The sequence below is a fragment of the Equus caballus genome, chromosome 4 (genome assembly GCF_041296265.1).
Source record: "Equus caballus isolate H_3958 breed thoroughbred chromosome 4, TB-T2T, whole genome shotgun sequence".
In the NCBI taxonomy this organism is placed as follows: domain Eukaryota; kingdom Metazoa; phylum Chordata; class Mammalia; order Perissodactyla; family Equidae; genus Equus; species Equus caballus.
Window position 1 is genome coordinate 68,661,987 of NC_091687.1, and position 17,458 is coordinate 68,679,444.

The 17,458-nt window shown below is 39.8% G+C and overlaps 1 protein-coding gene across 1 annotated transcript in view; it reads left to right on the forward strand.

Annotated features, from left to right (window-relative positions):
- Nucleotides 1–17,458, forward strand: part of NPSR1 (neuropeptide S receptor 1) — a 152,750-nt gene that overhangs the window by 15,733 nt on the left and 119,559 nt on the right. The window contains exon 2 of the mRNA XM_001501056.6: nt 11,612–11,744. Within this exon, the coding sequence (XP_001501106.2) occupies nt 11,612–11,744 (133 nt within the window). The remainder of the gene's footprint in view (nt 1–11,611; nt 11,745–17,458) is intronic.

Below are 17,458 nucleotides of genomic sequence, written 5' to 3' on the forward strand. Positions count from 1 at the left end.
TAGTCAATAATATATATAATAATTATATGACAAGTATAACGTGATTAAAGTCCTTAATACATAAAGACCAGAGCCTTTAGAAGAAAAGAAGATATTTCTAATAGGGAAGATGAGCAAAGAAAATAAAAAGAATTTTAGATACAGTGTAGAGTTAAAAGAACATATAAAAATATTTTCTAGTGGTCTGAACAATACAAACAACAATAAAATATAATATGAGATATCAGATTGGGTAATATTAAAGAAAAATGTTACATAAAGCATGTGACAGTTCTATAAAACTGTTGGTGGGGAAGTAAATCGGGACAACAAACCCAACTTTTCCTGAGAGAATTTTGGTAATATACAGCAAGCCTAAACAATGTATTTGCACTTTGATTTAGTAATTCTGCTTGCAGGATTGAACCATAAGAATTCTAAAGAAAGGGTCAAAGAAACTTCAGACACAATCTTAGATTTAAGCTGTTTTATTCAGTATGTATCTGAGAATAGAAGAGTAAAATTGTTACATAACCATAGGATGGAGTATTAAGGAATATTATCAACCTAAAACAACCACTGCTCCGTGTTCAATATCAAAGGTTCTTCTAAAGCACAATAAAATGTAAATATAGTATGTAATGTAAATATAGTCCAAGTTTTATAAGCTAAATAGATATTCAAGCAGAAAATATGGAAAAGAATATAACAAAATGGGAAAGTGAGAAATTCTCTTTGGACGGTAAGTTTTTATCTTTGTACTTTTTTTTTATCTTACTAAATTTTTGATGGTGAGCACATATTACTTTTATTATCAGAAACATGTAATGATAATCATGTAAAATGCACCATGCAGCCTCTCAAATAGATTTTGCACATTGTATTTCCATGAGAACAAATGAAAGGATCAATTTCCTCTGCAGTGAAACCTTAAAGGAGGCTCTGAAAGTGTGCCGATGGAGGGAGAGCAGGGTCCAGACAAGTACTGGCCCCTGAGGATCACATGCGGAAGGGTCTGGGAGCTGCCAATGTCTCTGTAGTAATGAACTATGTGGGTGGGAGAGGGATGTGATCTTTACATAATTAAGGCTACACATTTCCAGAGCCACAGCAGAATTCAGGAATTTGCTGGGGGCAATGCGATGATTCTCCCATTTCATTTCTTTTCCCCCTCTCTTGTATAGCTCCCCATATAACTGTTTTCCCACTCCAACCCCCAGATGAGATTGATAGTGATTTCTGGTTAGGCATGCAACCTGTGAACTATCTATTCCTTTGAAAATCCATTTTTCCAATCTTGCATCATTTTTCTGTTTTCATTGGGATGGGCTGAACCAGAAAGTGTGCTTGGACATCATGTCAAACAGAGAACAGTAGGAAGGTGGATTAGACAGAGGTAAGCTTCAGGCTAGAGGACCAACCTGGCCTGGTGATCTGGCCCCTGCTAGGGAACCAGGGCTTCTGAGCATAGATCCAAAGTGCTGTGGCCAACTCCATCAAAGTCCAAGAAGCTCAGGTGGGAGTGATGCTTGGAGGCAGGTAGGTGGCTGCATCTGTAGACCACAGATAGGCTCCCATGGAGTGACTGATGAGAAGTGGAGGGACTCGCACCTGACCCTGGACAGGGGTGGCTTGCAAGACTCAGATAGCATATAAGGGACCAGAACATGCAGGCAAGGAAATGAAGGGACAAATGGAAACCAAGGCAGATGACCAGCTGTATGAATTGGGTGCACACTAACTCATTAGCATTTTAAACTCTGCTGACCAACCACCCAACTTAGATGCACAGAAAATGAAGCCCCCAAGAGAAGCAATTTAGGACATCTCCCTGGAATCCTTGTACTGAGCCCCTCTCATGCTCCCTTCCCCTCCCTGTTCTTATCTACCAGATGATCAGCTCCATACCCTGGCCTCCCATCTGCTTCTACTCTTCCATTTGCTAGCTCTCCCAGGTTTCTTTTAGCTCTTGATTCTGAGCGTCCTAGACAGACTGGAAACTACAGACTGAAGGATCAGTGTCTGAGTTGAGATGGGCTCTCAGGGGCAATGTTCCTCAGACGCTTTCCCATTTATTAGTGCCTCCAAAACAGAAAAAAATTCCCAGAGGCTTATATTTTTTAATTATGTGGATCATCAGGAAGAATAGTTCCTTGATATTTTTATTACATAGTGATTACTTTGGTTTCTACTACACTGTAGAGATTTGGACCTAATTTATCCAAATGTTAGTTTTCTATATTTCAGTGGTCCAAAGCTCAAATAGCAATTTTAGTGTTAATCTCCATTCTTGGTACATAGTCGATGCCTCTTTTGTTTGTTCAACAAATATTAATTACTACCTGCACTTGGAGCCCAGTGGGTTTTCAGATGATTTCTAACATCTGTGTTCTGGCATGTTATGGGAATTCAGATGGAATCCCAAAATTTAATCGCCTCAAATCTTCCAATACACCCTATTTGTGATTAATCTGGAGATCATCATGTGACCCAAGAATGGGTCACAAGAAGGGACTCACGTTAAAATGAATGTGGGACTCCGACATTTCTGTTTCTGGTGAAATCTGAGAATTTACTAGTAACCAGAAAGCTAAATCAGACAGTCATGCAAATACAGTCCCATGCACCAAACTTTGATTGGAATGAGAAAAACTAGGCAGTGGGAAATTAACATTGTTAATTAGATACTAAACATGACCTGCAGCAATAATGATAAAATACTCCAGACCAATAGCTAACCCTTTCTGGTCAGAGTAGAAAGAGCCAATGCAGTTGTTCAATATGTCCTGGAGGCTAAGAAATAATCATTAGGCAGTGAATCACTTTCCTGTTCAGCTCCAGTTTGAAGGAGCTAAATTTATATTCTGTCCCCTGTGATAATGGTGTTGAGGGGTAAGGCAAAGGCAGTTCAGGCCATGGAGACAATTAGAGATGATTCCAGATGGAGAAGAGTCTTCTCTTTTGATCCCAGGTTCTTCTAACTCAAGACAAAGACCCAGGGTGGTCCTTGCCCCATTTTTTAAATAGTTGCTTTTCAGGACAAAGGATCACTTTCTCATTAGAAGCCCTTCTCTGCTCTGTGACAACACCTAGTGTTTGCGGATGGCCCCTCTCTGGCCTCTTTAACCTGAAAGTTTTCGCCCCTCACTTAGACTGTTGCCAGGCATGCTACTTCTTTGCTTGGCTACTTCTACTCATTTTTTCAGACTCAACTCACATATTAATTTCTCCAAGTTCCATGTTTTGACAGGCATGACCAGCCCCTCCTCAAGTTCTACAACACGTCCCTTACTTGGGATTCTACAACATCTCTATTATGGTAGCTCACATTGAAAATTACTGTTTGTATATGTGCCTCCACCATCAGACTCTGAGCTCCTTGACTTAGCCTGCCTTCTCTCCCCAAAGCATATTGAACTTTGCTACTAGATTCTCAATAAATGTTTGTTGAACTTGATTATACAGAATGCAACCCAGCATAATCATGTTCACAACAACATGATTTGAAGGACAGTTTCCCACTTCAGGACTGAGTATCATTTCTACACCAACATATCTGTTCCAAGGCTCTCCCCTTGGGGTAAATGCCTTCCCCTCTGATATACTACACGGGAATTCACAGAATAACTCTTAGCCCACAACTATTTGGGACCATCTTGGGCCACAGCCCTGCTGTCAATCTCAGCAGACCAGGCTGCCACACCACCTCCTAATCCTTTCACATCTCTCTTCTTCATGCGGGAGGCCCACCAGCCCTTAGTCGGAGGGTGCAATCTACATCCATGCTCTGGACCCCTGTTAAAGCGAAGTGAAAAGCCTTACAAAAATACGAAACTGGAATTAACATCCACACTTAGATATAGCTTTATGGAATTTTCCTATTTTTTAATAAGAGTAATTAATTTGAAAATCTACTTACATATTTTTCATAATTGAGTATTAGAAATGAAGGCTACCCTCAGTAATCAAAGATAGAGTTCCCATAGTTCCAAGTAAAACAGTTAGAAAAGGCGAGTGCAGATAGAGAGTTGTGATGACAATAATTCACTTGCATTTGCAAGGGTGTCTCCCAGCTGAGTTCCTGGGAGGGTGGTGAAAGTGCAGATTTTCCAAAGGGGCATCATCGGGAGGTGATGACTATGGGGAAGAAGCCCAGGTGGGCACTCCTGAGCAAGCCCAGTCCTACCTGCACGCCTCCTGGTTGGCCGTCACTGGTTGTCAACCCCCTGGCAGTGCTTCTGAAGCAGCAGGGAGGGCAAGACACAGGGAGAAGTTGGGACAAACTCCTGAATGAGAGGTTCCCAACTTTTCAGAAATGGCTCCTGTCCAGGGGTTTCCAGAGCCTCCTAATGTATCTCATTCCCATAGTCTAATTAAGCAGCTCCAGCAATCCAAAGCTTTGCAGTCTGTTCCTCCCGGTCTCACTTGAGATTGTGCACTCCCTGGTTACAGAGTGACTCATCCTCGATGGAATTAGACATTTTCAGATATCAGCTTTTGATATTGCCAACCCGCCTAAGCAGACTAATGAGACCTGGAGCAGCCTCAGAGCCCAGGTGCCGTGAATGATGGGTGGCATACGGGTCTCAGTGACAGGACAGCACAGCTTCTTTTCCTGCTCGCTGAGAACTGAGGCTGAATCATAACCTTTCTGAGACTTCATTTCCTCTCTTGGCATGTAAGATATTTTTGCTCCTTCCAGTGTCTGCGATATTCATCTGCAACATCGCAGAAATAACAATAACCATAAAATGGACAATGAAAATGTAAGGAGTAAGAAAGTTCCGTGATGCAGCTGTATCTTGTGTGATGTTCTTGACTACTGTTGTGTGGAAGCCACACATGGCTCCAGTGTCCACCTATTCAAACATATATTGAGCATTGACCTTACGCTCAGTCCTGGACAACACAGTTTGACACCGACCCAGCTCCGGACACCCAGGTTCAGACAAGTTTTGGGTCAGAAGGAAAATGAAGATGTTTCCTACTTGAAAATCGAACGTAAATGAGGCAAGTTCACCACCAACTGGTCCCAGATTGGAGCAGAAAACTGCTACAGTAAGCAAGGCATGGACTTTTCAGTCAAGCAAAATGGTGTTCGAATCTCAGCTGCATCACTTATGAGCCAGGTAGCCCAGGTTAGAAGTTCTCTGAGTCCCATTTCCCTACCTGTAAGATTGAAGACAGTGACAGCTCATCAGTCAGGTTGTGATGATTAAGTGAGAAGTATGTAAAGCTTCTCAAATGGTGAGTGGCAAGTGAAGATCAACCAATAACAAACATTTATTAACACCTACTGTACATTACAAACTCAGTCAGTCAGGTGCTAGGCAACACATTCAAACAATATTAATTCCCATTCACCCTATGATTGTTAAAGGTACTTCAGACTGTTTTTTTTTTTTCCAGATTCCAGTACTCCACTGGAAAAGAAGATTATTATTCCTTGAATTTGGATAAATCATGTCTTCCTCTCCAGACAAATCTGACATGTCTAATTTCAGCTAGAGTACCCAAGTAAATGTCATGCATTTCCTGATGTAATTCCCATTTCAGGTAACCTTTTCTGTGATACTTATAAGTACCCTTGCACTTGTCATCCGACAACTATTTCTTAAGCACTTTCTGTGGGGATGACAGAATGCCAGCCTGGAATGGAGACCCAGACCTAATGCCTGCCTTCATGGGCATCCATTTGTCTCTAGAGGCATATCCCATGGTGCGCTTGGGATATTATGGGATATCCCAGGATATCCCACAGATATCAGCCCTGTGACATCACCAGCATCTTCAAGGGAATCCAGCAATTCATCCCTCGAAATCCCAGGTTGTAATTTTCTGATCTGCAGAGGGCTGATGTCACCGCTTGGTCTCATAAACTTGAGGTTGAAAACCAATTAGTTGTGAGCCCACAACCATGTAACTGAGTTGAAAGCACTGTAGTCTTTAGCCATTTAAAAATTCCAAATTCGCCTATTACTTCTACTCAGTGCAAACTTCTGTCTGGAATTTTTCCTCAGACGACCACTAGGGGGCATTTAATCCCCAACTATACTCGGCAATAATTCTGAGAATGGTGTTGGGACACCATCAGTCCCTTGGCGGGTACCAGGGTGCAGAGGTGGAGTGCCTGTTAGGCTCAGGTGAAATTCCAATAGACTGGAACTGAAAATATGACAAAAAGCATGAATTCAAGCATCATTTTGAAATGGTAGTGAGTTATTTATAAATCACTCCTCAAATCTATATGTAGTCAATGAAACTAAGGAAAGAGATAAACCAATTTTTATTGTGTGTATACTATGCATCAGGCACTGAGCTAGAAATCTCCATTTTCATTATCATATCTATTCATCACAAGTATCCTGGGGCAGATTCTATTTTTATCTTCATTTTATCAATGAGAAAACAGGCTCAGAGAGGTTATCACTTATTGATGTATCACACATCTAGAAAGTAGCAAAGAATCTGACTCCACATCAGCTTGATTTTAAAGCCCACCCACTTTTCTACCAAATCGCTCACCTGATTGTGATGCTCAAATGCCTTTGAACTTGTTTCCTCAATTCCCATTGTCATAATTTTCCAAATCCTCATATTACCCTGGGATTTGTGTGTATGTGCATGTGAATGCATCGGTAAGAATGCTATGAATAAATGATCTTACAACTAAGTGTTTTCATACTTAATGATCCTTGTACTACTTGGTGAAACAGGATTTAAATTTGGCTGAGTATAATTTATACACTCTACATTTTTTTCTTTTTTTTTTTAACTTGAGGAAGATTTGCCCTGAACTAACATCTGTGCCAATCTTACTCTATTTTGTATGTGGGTTGCCACCACAGCGTGGCCACTGATGGTGGTGTAGGTTGGCCCCCAGGAACCAGGCCTAGGCCGCCAAAGCAGAGCACAATGAACTTAACCACTAGGCCATGGGGCCGGCCCCTACACTCTACATGTTTTATCTTCCCTTGTGATGCCAAGACGTTACACTGTAGACAATTAATTGATACTGAATGAATTAACAAACAAATAAACAAACATGGCTCTTAGGAAGACTCCAGAATGCAACAGTGGGGGATTTCCTCCATCTGGAAATTTCCTGAAGCTTGTGAGATAAGGTTAGATTGTCTTCAAATAGAAAACCCCCAAGCAGGATGAGGGGGCCTGAAGTCATGGGATTTGCTCAGCCTACCTCATAGCCATCATCTAATCCCAAAGAGAATAGACCCTGACCTATTTACAGAGCGCCTTGTGTCTATCAGCCCAAGGCACAGTTTGGGCAAGCTCCTAACATAAAGGTTCAGCCAAGCCAGCACCAGCTATGCCAGCCCTCCTGAGGCCTGACTTTGAACTCACTGATACATCTAGCCAGGATATTTGATTTGCAGTGTTTGTCACTCTGCTCCCAGCAGAGCAGATCTGAGCCCCAAGCTTACTTGGAAGAGATTGGACGCCTGGGTCAGGATTGTGCAGTACAAAGACAAAGAAAACAGCCCATCCATGCCCACTGGGAGGCCAGAGATCTCCTCCCCTGGAGAGAAATGTGATTTCTGGAAATCTGACCTTTGGTGCCAGCAGCATAATCACCAGCTCGCCATGAAAAAAGCAGACCATTTACCCACTTCCGGGTTGTTTTTCTGGAAACATGACCTAATCATACTAACCACAGGCAGTTGGTTAAGTGAAGAAAGGGGAGCATGCAGAGAGAGATATTCTGGAAAAAACGTGGACCCACGTTAGTTCAAAATTACCCAGAATTCGCTTGATTAATTTTTGTCCTCTTTCTAATTCTCATCCAAAAGGCCTTCAGAGTGTAATTTTAGTTGGAAAAAAATCTCGTGTCAGAGGTAGAAAATAGGGAAGGTTGATGGAAAATTGGAGGAATCTCTATCAGGTTTAGACGTTCTGAGGGCAGGGCAGACTGACTCATTTACTCTCTCACATGAAGTAAGAGTCTCCCCAGAGAATCAGTGCAGGGGAGGCTGGCCCCGGGGGAATTACACTACAGGAAGCGATCAAAAGCTCAGACTGTGGCAGATTTCTGTGGGAAGTTCACTGAATGTTGCTGACCTGATGGCCGAGATGGGCGACCAACTGCTTTCTCCCAGTAGAAGGAATGTGGGCAACTGGGCAGGGCCTTAGATGGTGCTGGTAAGGACAGACTCTCAGGAAGGAGGCTGTATCCACTAGCCCTGTATCCACTACCTTCCTGACACCCTACCATCACCGGCAGAGTAGCATGCCTCCATTATCTGCTTCCAGAATTTTCTCTCTCCCCACTCCCCACGGAGATCTGTATTTCTGGTCTGGCAAAGAAATATTAGAAGCATTCTTTTTCCTTCTTTCTTCATCTGAGGCTGAAAGAGTTCAACAGAGGTCAACTTGGTACAGTACAGGTGTGGAAATGAACCACCCCTACCGTCACCCAGGCTGAGAAAATTTGCTGGACACAATACAGTGTTCTGTAATTCGAAGAAAAGAAATTACTTAAAAGCATCGAAATGCTTCTTCCTATGAAACAGATTTCCTGAAAGAAACAGGAGAAAATCTTAGAAAATCTCTCATTTGCATTCTCAGCAGGGCTTGAAAGGACTTTGCACGCCCACACCTGTCACACCACCTGCTCTAGGCTCTCCTTCATCTTTTCCTGAACCATAAACACCTTCCAGGACACCATCATCTTCTCTGAGGGCAGACTATATTAGGACTATGTTGGGGACATGGATGGCTCATCCCGCACCCCAGCCCTCAACTGCATGATCTATCAGCATCATAGTGTCAGCAAGACCTCCTGCTGACAGAGAATTCCAAGCCATCTAGTTTCTAACATTGGTCCCCAAATTGCTCTACAAGTTTAAAAGGTAGGCCCTGCAAGTTCAAACCACTCATTTATGGCCAACCACCTACACACCAGCTGCTGAATGAGAAACCACAATCTAGTCCATCAAAGGCCTCCCCTGCTGGATCCGCTCCTGATGGCGTAACTGTCCATCAATCTCAAAGGAGAGAATTCTCTTAGAAAAACTCATTCCCTCAGTCCACCCACAATAGCTCTTTTTATAATAATTAGTTTCCATTCCTGATGCTTTCTCAATGCCACCCATATCTAGACCTCTAGAGAAATGAATCATCCAGAAGAATACGCTCCTCCTGCTCAGAAAAGCACTTGAGAAAAAGTACATGGCCTGGTCTTGGGCAAAGACCCCACTCTCCAAAGGGGAGATAACATAAGCATGCTGGAGTTGAGGTATCTGCCACCTGTGCCCTTCAAAGTAGCAGAAATTGTCAACTCTGTGGTCCATCCACTCCACTTGTGTACCCACCCTCCCCCCAGCACCGCCACAATGCCCATCCTCCTCAACTTCCACCACTAGGCAGTTCCAAGGCCCTGACCTCCACCCAGGGCCTCAGGAACCCATCTGTAAATCTGAGAAGGAGAACCTAAATATCAGCTTGATAAAGTGCAGGACTCATGGAGATGCTAGCTCCAGCTGGACTTCTGGAAGGATACGGGCTGGAGGAGCAACTGTGAGACACTGCCCCTAGCTCTGGAACCCAAGAGAGCAGGTTCAGGCTTCCACCTGGCAATGCAAGGGAATCCCAGTCATGTTATGGTCAGGGAGAATTAGATGCTAAGAAAATCTGGGCTGACTCAGTACGCTTATCAGCTCCCTCTTCTCCGTCAGTCCATATGCTTCCCTACGTCTTCAACGTATTTCCAGTACGTTTAATCCATTTCTTTTAATTGAAATATTGTATTCCATTGAAAGTATGAAAGTACCATCTTTTATTTAGTCATTCCTCCAACTGACTTAAAAAGCAAGTTCCACAATGTGTAGAGTATAGTAAATATCAAACTAATATCCACACAAAAACTACTATATATTTGCTATGGATATGTATGTGTGTGTGTGTATGTCAGTGTGTGTGTGTGTGGGGGGGGGTGTTTATAAAGTATTTTTCAAAGGATTGGAAGGATATACAATGTACTCAAAATGATGTTTACCTTCTGGGAGAGGGGAGTTGATCAAGATGGAGAGTGATGAAGGGAATTGAGATTTATCTGAATTGTTAGACTTCCTAAAGAAGAATTATTCATCTGTTATTGTATAATATAAAATTAATTTACTTTAAGAAAAAATGCTGCCCCGATGCCTCAGACACTCAGGGAGTGTATTAGTCAGGGTTCTGCACAGAAAACAGAACCAACAGGTGTATATAGGAACGCAGAGAGAGAAGGACTTATTTTGAGGAAATTGCTTACGTGCTTGTGGCGGCTGGCAAGTCTGACATCCATAAAGGGGGCAGCAGACTGGAAATTCAGCCACGATTCTTATGTTACTCAAGGAATTCTTGAGGAAGAATTCCTTCTTCTCTAGGAAATCTCAGTTTTTGCTCTGAAGGCTCACAACTCATTGGATGAGACCCACCCATATTATGGAGGGTAATCTGCTTTACTCAAAGTCAAGTGATTGTAGATGTTGCTCACATCCACAGAATATTTTCACAGCAACGTCTTGCACTAGCATTGGTCAAACAGCTGCGCTCTCTAGCCTGGCCAAGCTGAGACATACAATTTTACCACCACAGGGGTTTCTTCAGGCTCTTCTGATCTTCTCCTCGAAACAGAAGCAGCTCTCAGATTTCTGTCTTAGACTTCTGCATTCTGACCAGAATTCTTCCCAGACCTTTTGGGTTGATGCCTCTTGGCTTTTGATTTCAGGCTCACTTCTGGATCGCCTTGGCCCCACACTCTTCACTCAGGGCCCAGCCCTACCCTGCTCCTCTGTCCAGTCTATCCCAGAGCCCTGGCCCTCTGCTTATTCTGGGCGATGGACTTTAAACAGATGAAAAGCTCTGTTTGAAGGAATCACGAAAAAAATTTTAGGAAGGACTTGGAATATTAAATGAGTAGCATTCCTGATTTTTTTGTTTGTTTGTTTTTACTAACTATACATTATTCAGTGGAACTTTAATATTGCTATATTATAAAATTCTGCCAAAGGAAAAAAGAGTAAGATAACCCATAATCACATTACCCTAAAATAACCACTCTTAACATTTCAGTCTACTGCAGTCTTTTACCTACGTGTATAATTTTGCAGCGTTGTAATCATACCCAATATGCAATTTTATCATGTTTCTCCACCTACCATTATAAGCATTTTTAATGTTACTACATAATCTTCACGGCTGTCATCGTTAATAGCTACACAATAGTTCACTGAATTGAAGTGCCTTATTTACTTAACTATCCTGTTATCTTTAAACAATTTCCAATTTCTTCTTACAATAAATATGCACATCTTTCTGATTGTAGTGTTCTTTATTCATACATTGAATTCTTTCACATGGACTTAAAATTGCTTGGTCAAGGCATATATACATATATATTTTTGTCTCGACATATATTCCAAATAGATTGTTTTTTAAGTTAGCATCAATTTATACTGCTATCAGTGCAAATAAGGACCACTGTGTCTTTGTTCTCTTGAGAGAGAGCTTTGACGGATGGGGATAGGAGAACAGGCGGAAGACATTCCAGCAACAACCCTGAGCCTTGCATTCTATAAAGTACCCTGGCCCTCACTGGGGCACCGGTTTTGTGTTGCTTTGTTTCTTACAGACTGAGCAGCTGATAACTCTGTGGGTCCTCTTTGTTTTCACCATTGTTGGAAACTCCATCGTGCTGTTCTCCATATGGAGGAGGAAGAGGAAGTCGAGAATGACCTTCTTTGTGACCCAGCTGGCCATCACAGGTAAGTAACTACGCAGGTGGGAGAGGAGGAGGCTGTGTGTAAAATTGCTATGGCTCCTCACTTCCAATTATTTTACCACTAGAAATGGTATCTTATCAGTCCAAAGGCATCAGCAAATGTGGGAGTAAATTCTATAGGGATATAAATCCCATGTTTGAATTTTTCTTCCAGGAAATTTAACACATTTAAATATCCATAAGATTCCATTATTAAAATAACTCAGTATACACAGACTTGAAAGTACCATCATCAGTGCCACGAAAGGGTTCTATAAGGTTTCACGCTTTCTATACACAGAAGCCTCCCTAGTTCACTAAGGTAGTATTAGTATATCATACTATGTTATGAGCTTAAGGAATATATCCCAGAAAATGGACCAGCATTATCTTTATTCAATACTAAATGTCAAGTCTCAAGTGTTTTGCAGATTTGAGTCTGTGGGCATTGCTTTTTAAATGTAAGTGATGTGTGACACCACTACTGGGCATAGTATAAGGACATGAGATAATATCCAGGATCAAGATGCCAAAATGTGGATTTTGGGAATGGCCAGTACAGTCAAAGTGCGAATGCATCACACCTAGAGGGGCAATGGTGATACATTCTTAAGCTAAAAAAATGATCTGTGAAAGAAAGAAACCCACAGAGATGGGTAGAGTCCAAATAGATAGGGCCCACATTCAAAAGGATAACATAACCAGGGAGAGTCATGTTGCACAGGCCAGAGAAGAGAGTGGGCATATGGGATTCCCAGAGAGTCCAGCCTGAGACAGGCTTGGTGTCCTGAGTTCTAGGAACAAGATGGCAATCACATGAGTTCAATTTGGGTCAGACTGTAAGGCAAATGCAAAAAATTGTTTCAAAGTGTTAAGTGCTAACAAGAATCAATGGTAGATGACTGTCAGAAAGGGTTGTTTGGTACATTTCAACCTGTGCTGTACTCTCAGTTGCGGTAATGGCAGTGGAGAGTTCTTGGGAATTTAGTCTTGGGTCACAATATTACACTGTAACTTACAAGAGAACCTTAGCCGTACATTGTTGATAGCCTGAAATTCCCCTACTTCTTTCTCAAACAAAGTGTAGAAATCCCATCTGTCTGAGTTACAGTGACCAGGATGAAAAATAAAGGCACCCTTGAGAAACATAGAGATGGTAAGAGGAACCTGAGCTAAAAAGTGCAACTTATGATGGGTAAAACTCTAGGCTATCCTGTAAGCAGGAGCCCCATTTCTCACTGCTATGATTGTAGGAGTAAAGAGTAATTAGGATTATCCAGCTAACGCTAAGATGAGAAATCCCTCGATGAGGGTGTAATAATTTACTTTCGTTATATTTCCTCAATTGCAGCCCACATTTTATGGAACTATGTGTTCCATTAGAGTGTAAGAATTTAGAGATGGCAAGGAGATCAGCATGAAATTTAAAGTATTGTCAAAAATAATCATTAAATGAATAACTGAAATTTTACCATCTATTATCAAAGAGAAAAGTTGTGTGTTCTATTCAAATCCATAGTCTGCCATATTGACCTGGGCTTAACTTCTGATGATTGTTCTACCTAGTCTGTTTTTTATTTGTTAATTTCCTCTGGAAAAACTCAAGAGGTCAGACCAGGAGCATTTCAAGATAAGAATTCTTGGAGAGGAAAGTTTTGCCGAGAAAGCTAAGTTATTATTTAAGATATGAAAATTTCCTCCATATACCTTTCATGATGGTCTCAGATCCTTTGGTAAGAAAGCTGAGAATATTTATCTGAGTCTTCAGTATGTATATTAAGGTTATTCAGCTATCAACTGAAGGATCCTATTCTTTGAGATTTATATAAATTTGATTCGAGACCCCTATTCCATGTTAATGAGCTCCCCAAGATTTGTTCCGATTTTCTGGACTTTATATTCTTACTCATCACTTCTGCTTCTTACTCCCTAACTCCACTCAACTGCTCTCTTTCACGGCCATCTCACTTTCCCTAGTTAGTCTTTTTTTTTTTTTTAAATCCATACTGACCCTAAGAAGGCATTCAGCTCCCTTTTATTTTCTTTAAAATGATCCACAGAAACATGACTTTCTATGTTTAAAAGACTTTACTAAATGTTTCAGGCAACAGAGGGAGATTGCATTACAGCAAAGCAAATATATTAAAATTAAATATTATATAGTTTCAAAACTTTCAGCTGCCACCAGAAATTTCTTGATTTACCTTGCTTTAGGCTTGTGTCTTATTTTCATTTTTCTACTTTCTCTCTCCTAGAAATACCTATTTATTATATGCCAAGGAGTTTTTTCTCCTATTCTTTTCAAACCACGACCTTGGGGATATTACATCTTCCAAAAGAACAAAAAAATCAGGCATTTTTTTTTAACAAAGGAAGTTCCTCCCTAAAAAAGAACCCTGGAGCCAGCTACAAAAATAGAGAAACAAACATACACATTCATGTTTATACTTACTTATGTACTTACATATGTCATGGATAAAAATAAAGTAGTCTGAATTGTATATAACTGTAAGATACATGATGATAGTTCAAGAATATATTATGTGATCTTCAGCTTTCAAAAATTTTGAACTTGTTCGTTTAAGAATAATACTCCTACCTACAACAATTAGAAAATCTGGACAAGTGTAAACATTTATTAGAATGTATCACAGAGCTACCAAGACAGCAAAGACTTTAGAAGCCAAGATGCCATAGAGCAGGGAACCCTGAGATGTAAGTCCAATATTTGGCACCACTATTCCTCTTAAGACGTTAGCTGATTTAAAAGCAGAGGGTGGGAGCTTAAGAGCTGACTAGAACTTTTGTCAGCCTTACTGGACTGATTGGGCAAAATTGCTCTGCCAAAGTGTAGGGGCTTTCATAAATACCCCATGGTTTCTATTGGGACTGCTGAAAAGCTACAACTTAAAAGTAAGAGTAAACTGAAAATAGGGCTGGCCCTGTGGCCAAGTGGTTAAGTTTGCACGCTCCGCTGCAGGCGGCCCAGTGTTTCGTTGGTTTGAATCCTGGGTACAGACATGGCACTGCTCATCAGACCACACTGAGGCAGCGTCCCACATGCCACAACTAGAAGGACCCACAACGAAGAATATACAACTATATACTGGGGGGCTTTGGGGAGAAAAAGGAAAAAAATAAAATCTTTAAAAAAGAAAAGAGTGAACTGAAAATAGATCAGCCCTCACAAAGACTGAAATACAGCTCAAACCCTGAACTGGAGTAACATGACCTACCTCTGCACTTACTCAAACTTCTGCCAAGAACAAAAGTAAATCCTCTATGGATGAAGATAACATCATCAATAACATCAAATTACCCATAATATTTCATGCATAATGTTCATCACTTTTAACAAATAACTGAGGATGCAAAAAGGCTATAATTGACTAAAAACAAGGAGAAAATAGACAATAAAAAGAGTTGCTCAAGAGGTTCAGCTATTGGAGTTATCAGACACGTAGTTTACTACTGTTACTAATCTGTTTAAGAAGTTGAGAGATAGGATGAAGGATTAAATGTCATAGAAAATAAGCAAACAGAAATTTAAGAGTAAAATACGTAAAATAACCAAAGCTATTAATATAAAATACAATAGATGGGTTTAGTAACAAATTAAACATAGCTAAAGAGAAATTATTAAACTGGAAGATAGGTCATAAAAAAATAATCAAATTGAAGCATGGAGAATGTAAATACAGAAAGAAAATGAGAAACGTATGGGCACAGTGAAAAGGATTCCCAGAACAAGATAAGACAGAGTGGGAAGAAACAATATTTGAAGATATAGTGACCATCAATTTTCCGAAACTTCTTGAAAGACATCAAACCATAGATTCACAAAGTACCATAAAGGTAAGCAGGACTAAAAAGCAAACAATCAAACAAATACAAAGTGAATTAAAACACATGAAAATTATGAGACTAAGTAAACTCTACATAATCTTGAATTTGAATTGGAAGTTATGTTAACTCATGGTGTATTTTATGTTTAAAAAGAATCCTTATCTTTTAGGGATACATACAACATGTTTACAGGTAACGTAAAAACATGTCTTGGATTTGCTTCCAAATAATTTGAGTGCAGAGTTGGGTATACATAGATACCCCAAAAAATTGATAAGTAGTGGAGTTTCTTTATTCTTCTTATACTATTCTCTCTACTCTTACATATATTTGCAATTTTTCATAATATAAAATTTAAAACAGAAAGAAAAAATATACATGATAGCAATGGAACAAAAAAAGGGACTTGGGGAGTTAAAGAGTTTGAAGTCCTTGGATTGTCTTGGATATAGTAAAAGCACTAATTTATATTAGATACTAATAAGTCAAGGACCCAACAAAATCTATAAAATTCAGGTGCCATCTAGTAAGTAACCAAAGAGAAAATCTATCTGATTTCAAAATATTTGATTATTTAAAACTTCTCCATATGATTAAAAGAACATTTTATAATTTTCGCAGATTTCTTGTTTTCTTCCCAATAATTCTAAAAAGCTATTATTGAAGTAATGAGTCACCATAAGAGTAGTTTACTCCTATCCTTTCCTCTTTCTCCAAACCACACCAAACAGTCTCTATTGATTAGCTTTTTTGTTCTACTCTCAGTCCCTTTCACTTCAGATAACAGACCCTATTTCATGATTTTTATTTAAGTGCTCTGAATGCATTCACTTGCGTTTTCCCCTATACTAAATGATTTGGGGTATACGTGCATTTCTAAAGTACCTATTGCAATAACACTTCAGGACCTAAAAAAAAAAAAAGTCAGGGAAGTGTGTTGAAATCTTTAGGATAACCCTTCAAATTATAAAAAAGTATATTACCAGCAATCTAAAGGAGATGTAAAATGAAATATTTAAAATACACAAACATATATAAATTTATGTATAGTATACATGGGTTATGTATAATCTAAAAGAAGTTAAGAAAGGAGAGAGAAAAATACTACAATTATTAGAACAGGAAACACAAATAAGCTTGTACATTTATCTTCAAATATATCAGTAATTGCAATAATTGTAAAGGGACTAAATACTGCAAATAAAATAACAAGATTGTCAGACTAGATTTAAAAATGTCTACTTTAATCTCTTATAAAAGATATATACCTTAAATATAAAGATAAAGAAACATTAAAATAAAAGGAAAGTAAAAGGATAGTAAAGTAAAAGGATGAAAAAATAATAAACTGAGAAACACAAACTAAAAGAAAGCTGATGCAGTTGTATACATATATCAAAAATTTAAATTTTCACTGTGCTTCTTGGAATCACTGTAGCCATGTGTGTCAGCATTTGCTTTGGTGGGAGCACAAATGAAGACAGGAGGACTTCTAGCACTAGTAATGTTCTATTTATTCACCGTGATCATAGTTACATGGATATGTTCCCTTTGTGATAATTCATCAAATTATATACTTATTATTTGTGCACTTTATACAGTTTATTTCAATAAAAAGTTATTTATAAAGCACATCATTTCAATATAGAGCAGGGGTCGCAATCTCAATTGCCTTCAGGAGTCGAGCAGTTAATGCAAATGTGTGAAAGAGCCTGGGGAAGAGACGAGCAGAGATGGAGACTCAGGTGAACTGGAGAATGAATGCTGCACCTAAGGGCATTCAAACTCAATTTTTGTCAAACACTGTGCTGATCAAAAAAACCACACCTACAGGCCAAATCTGGCCTAAGGGCCACTGGTTTACAACTGCTG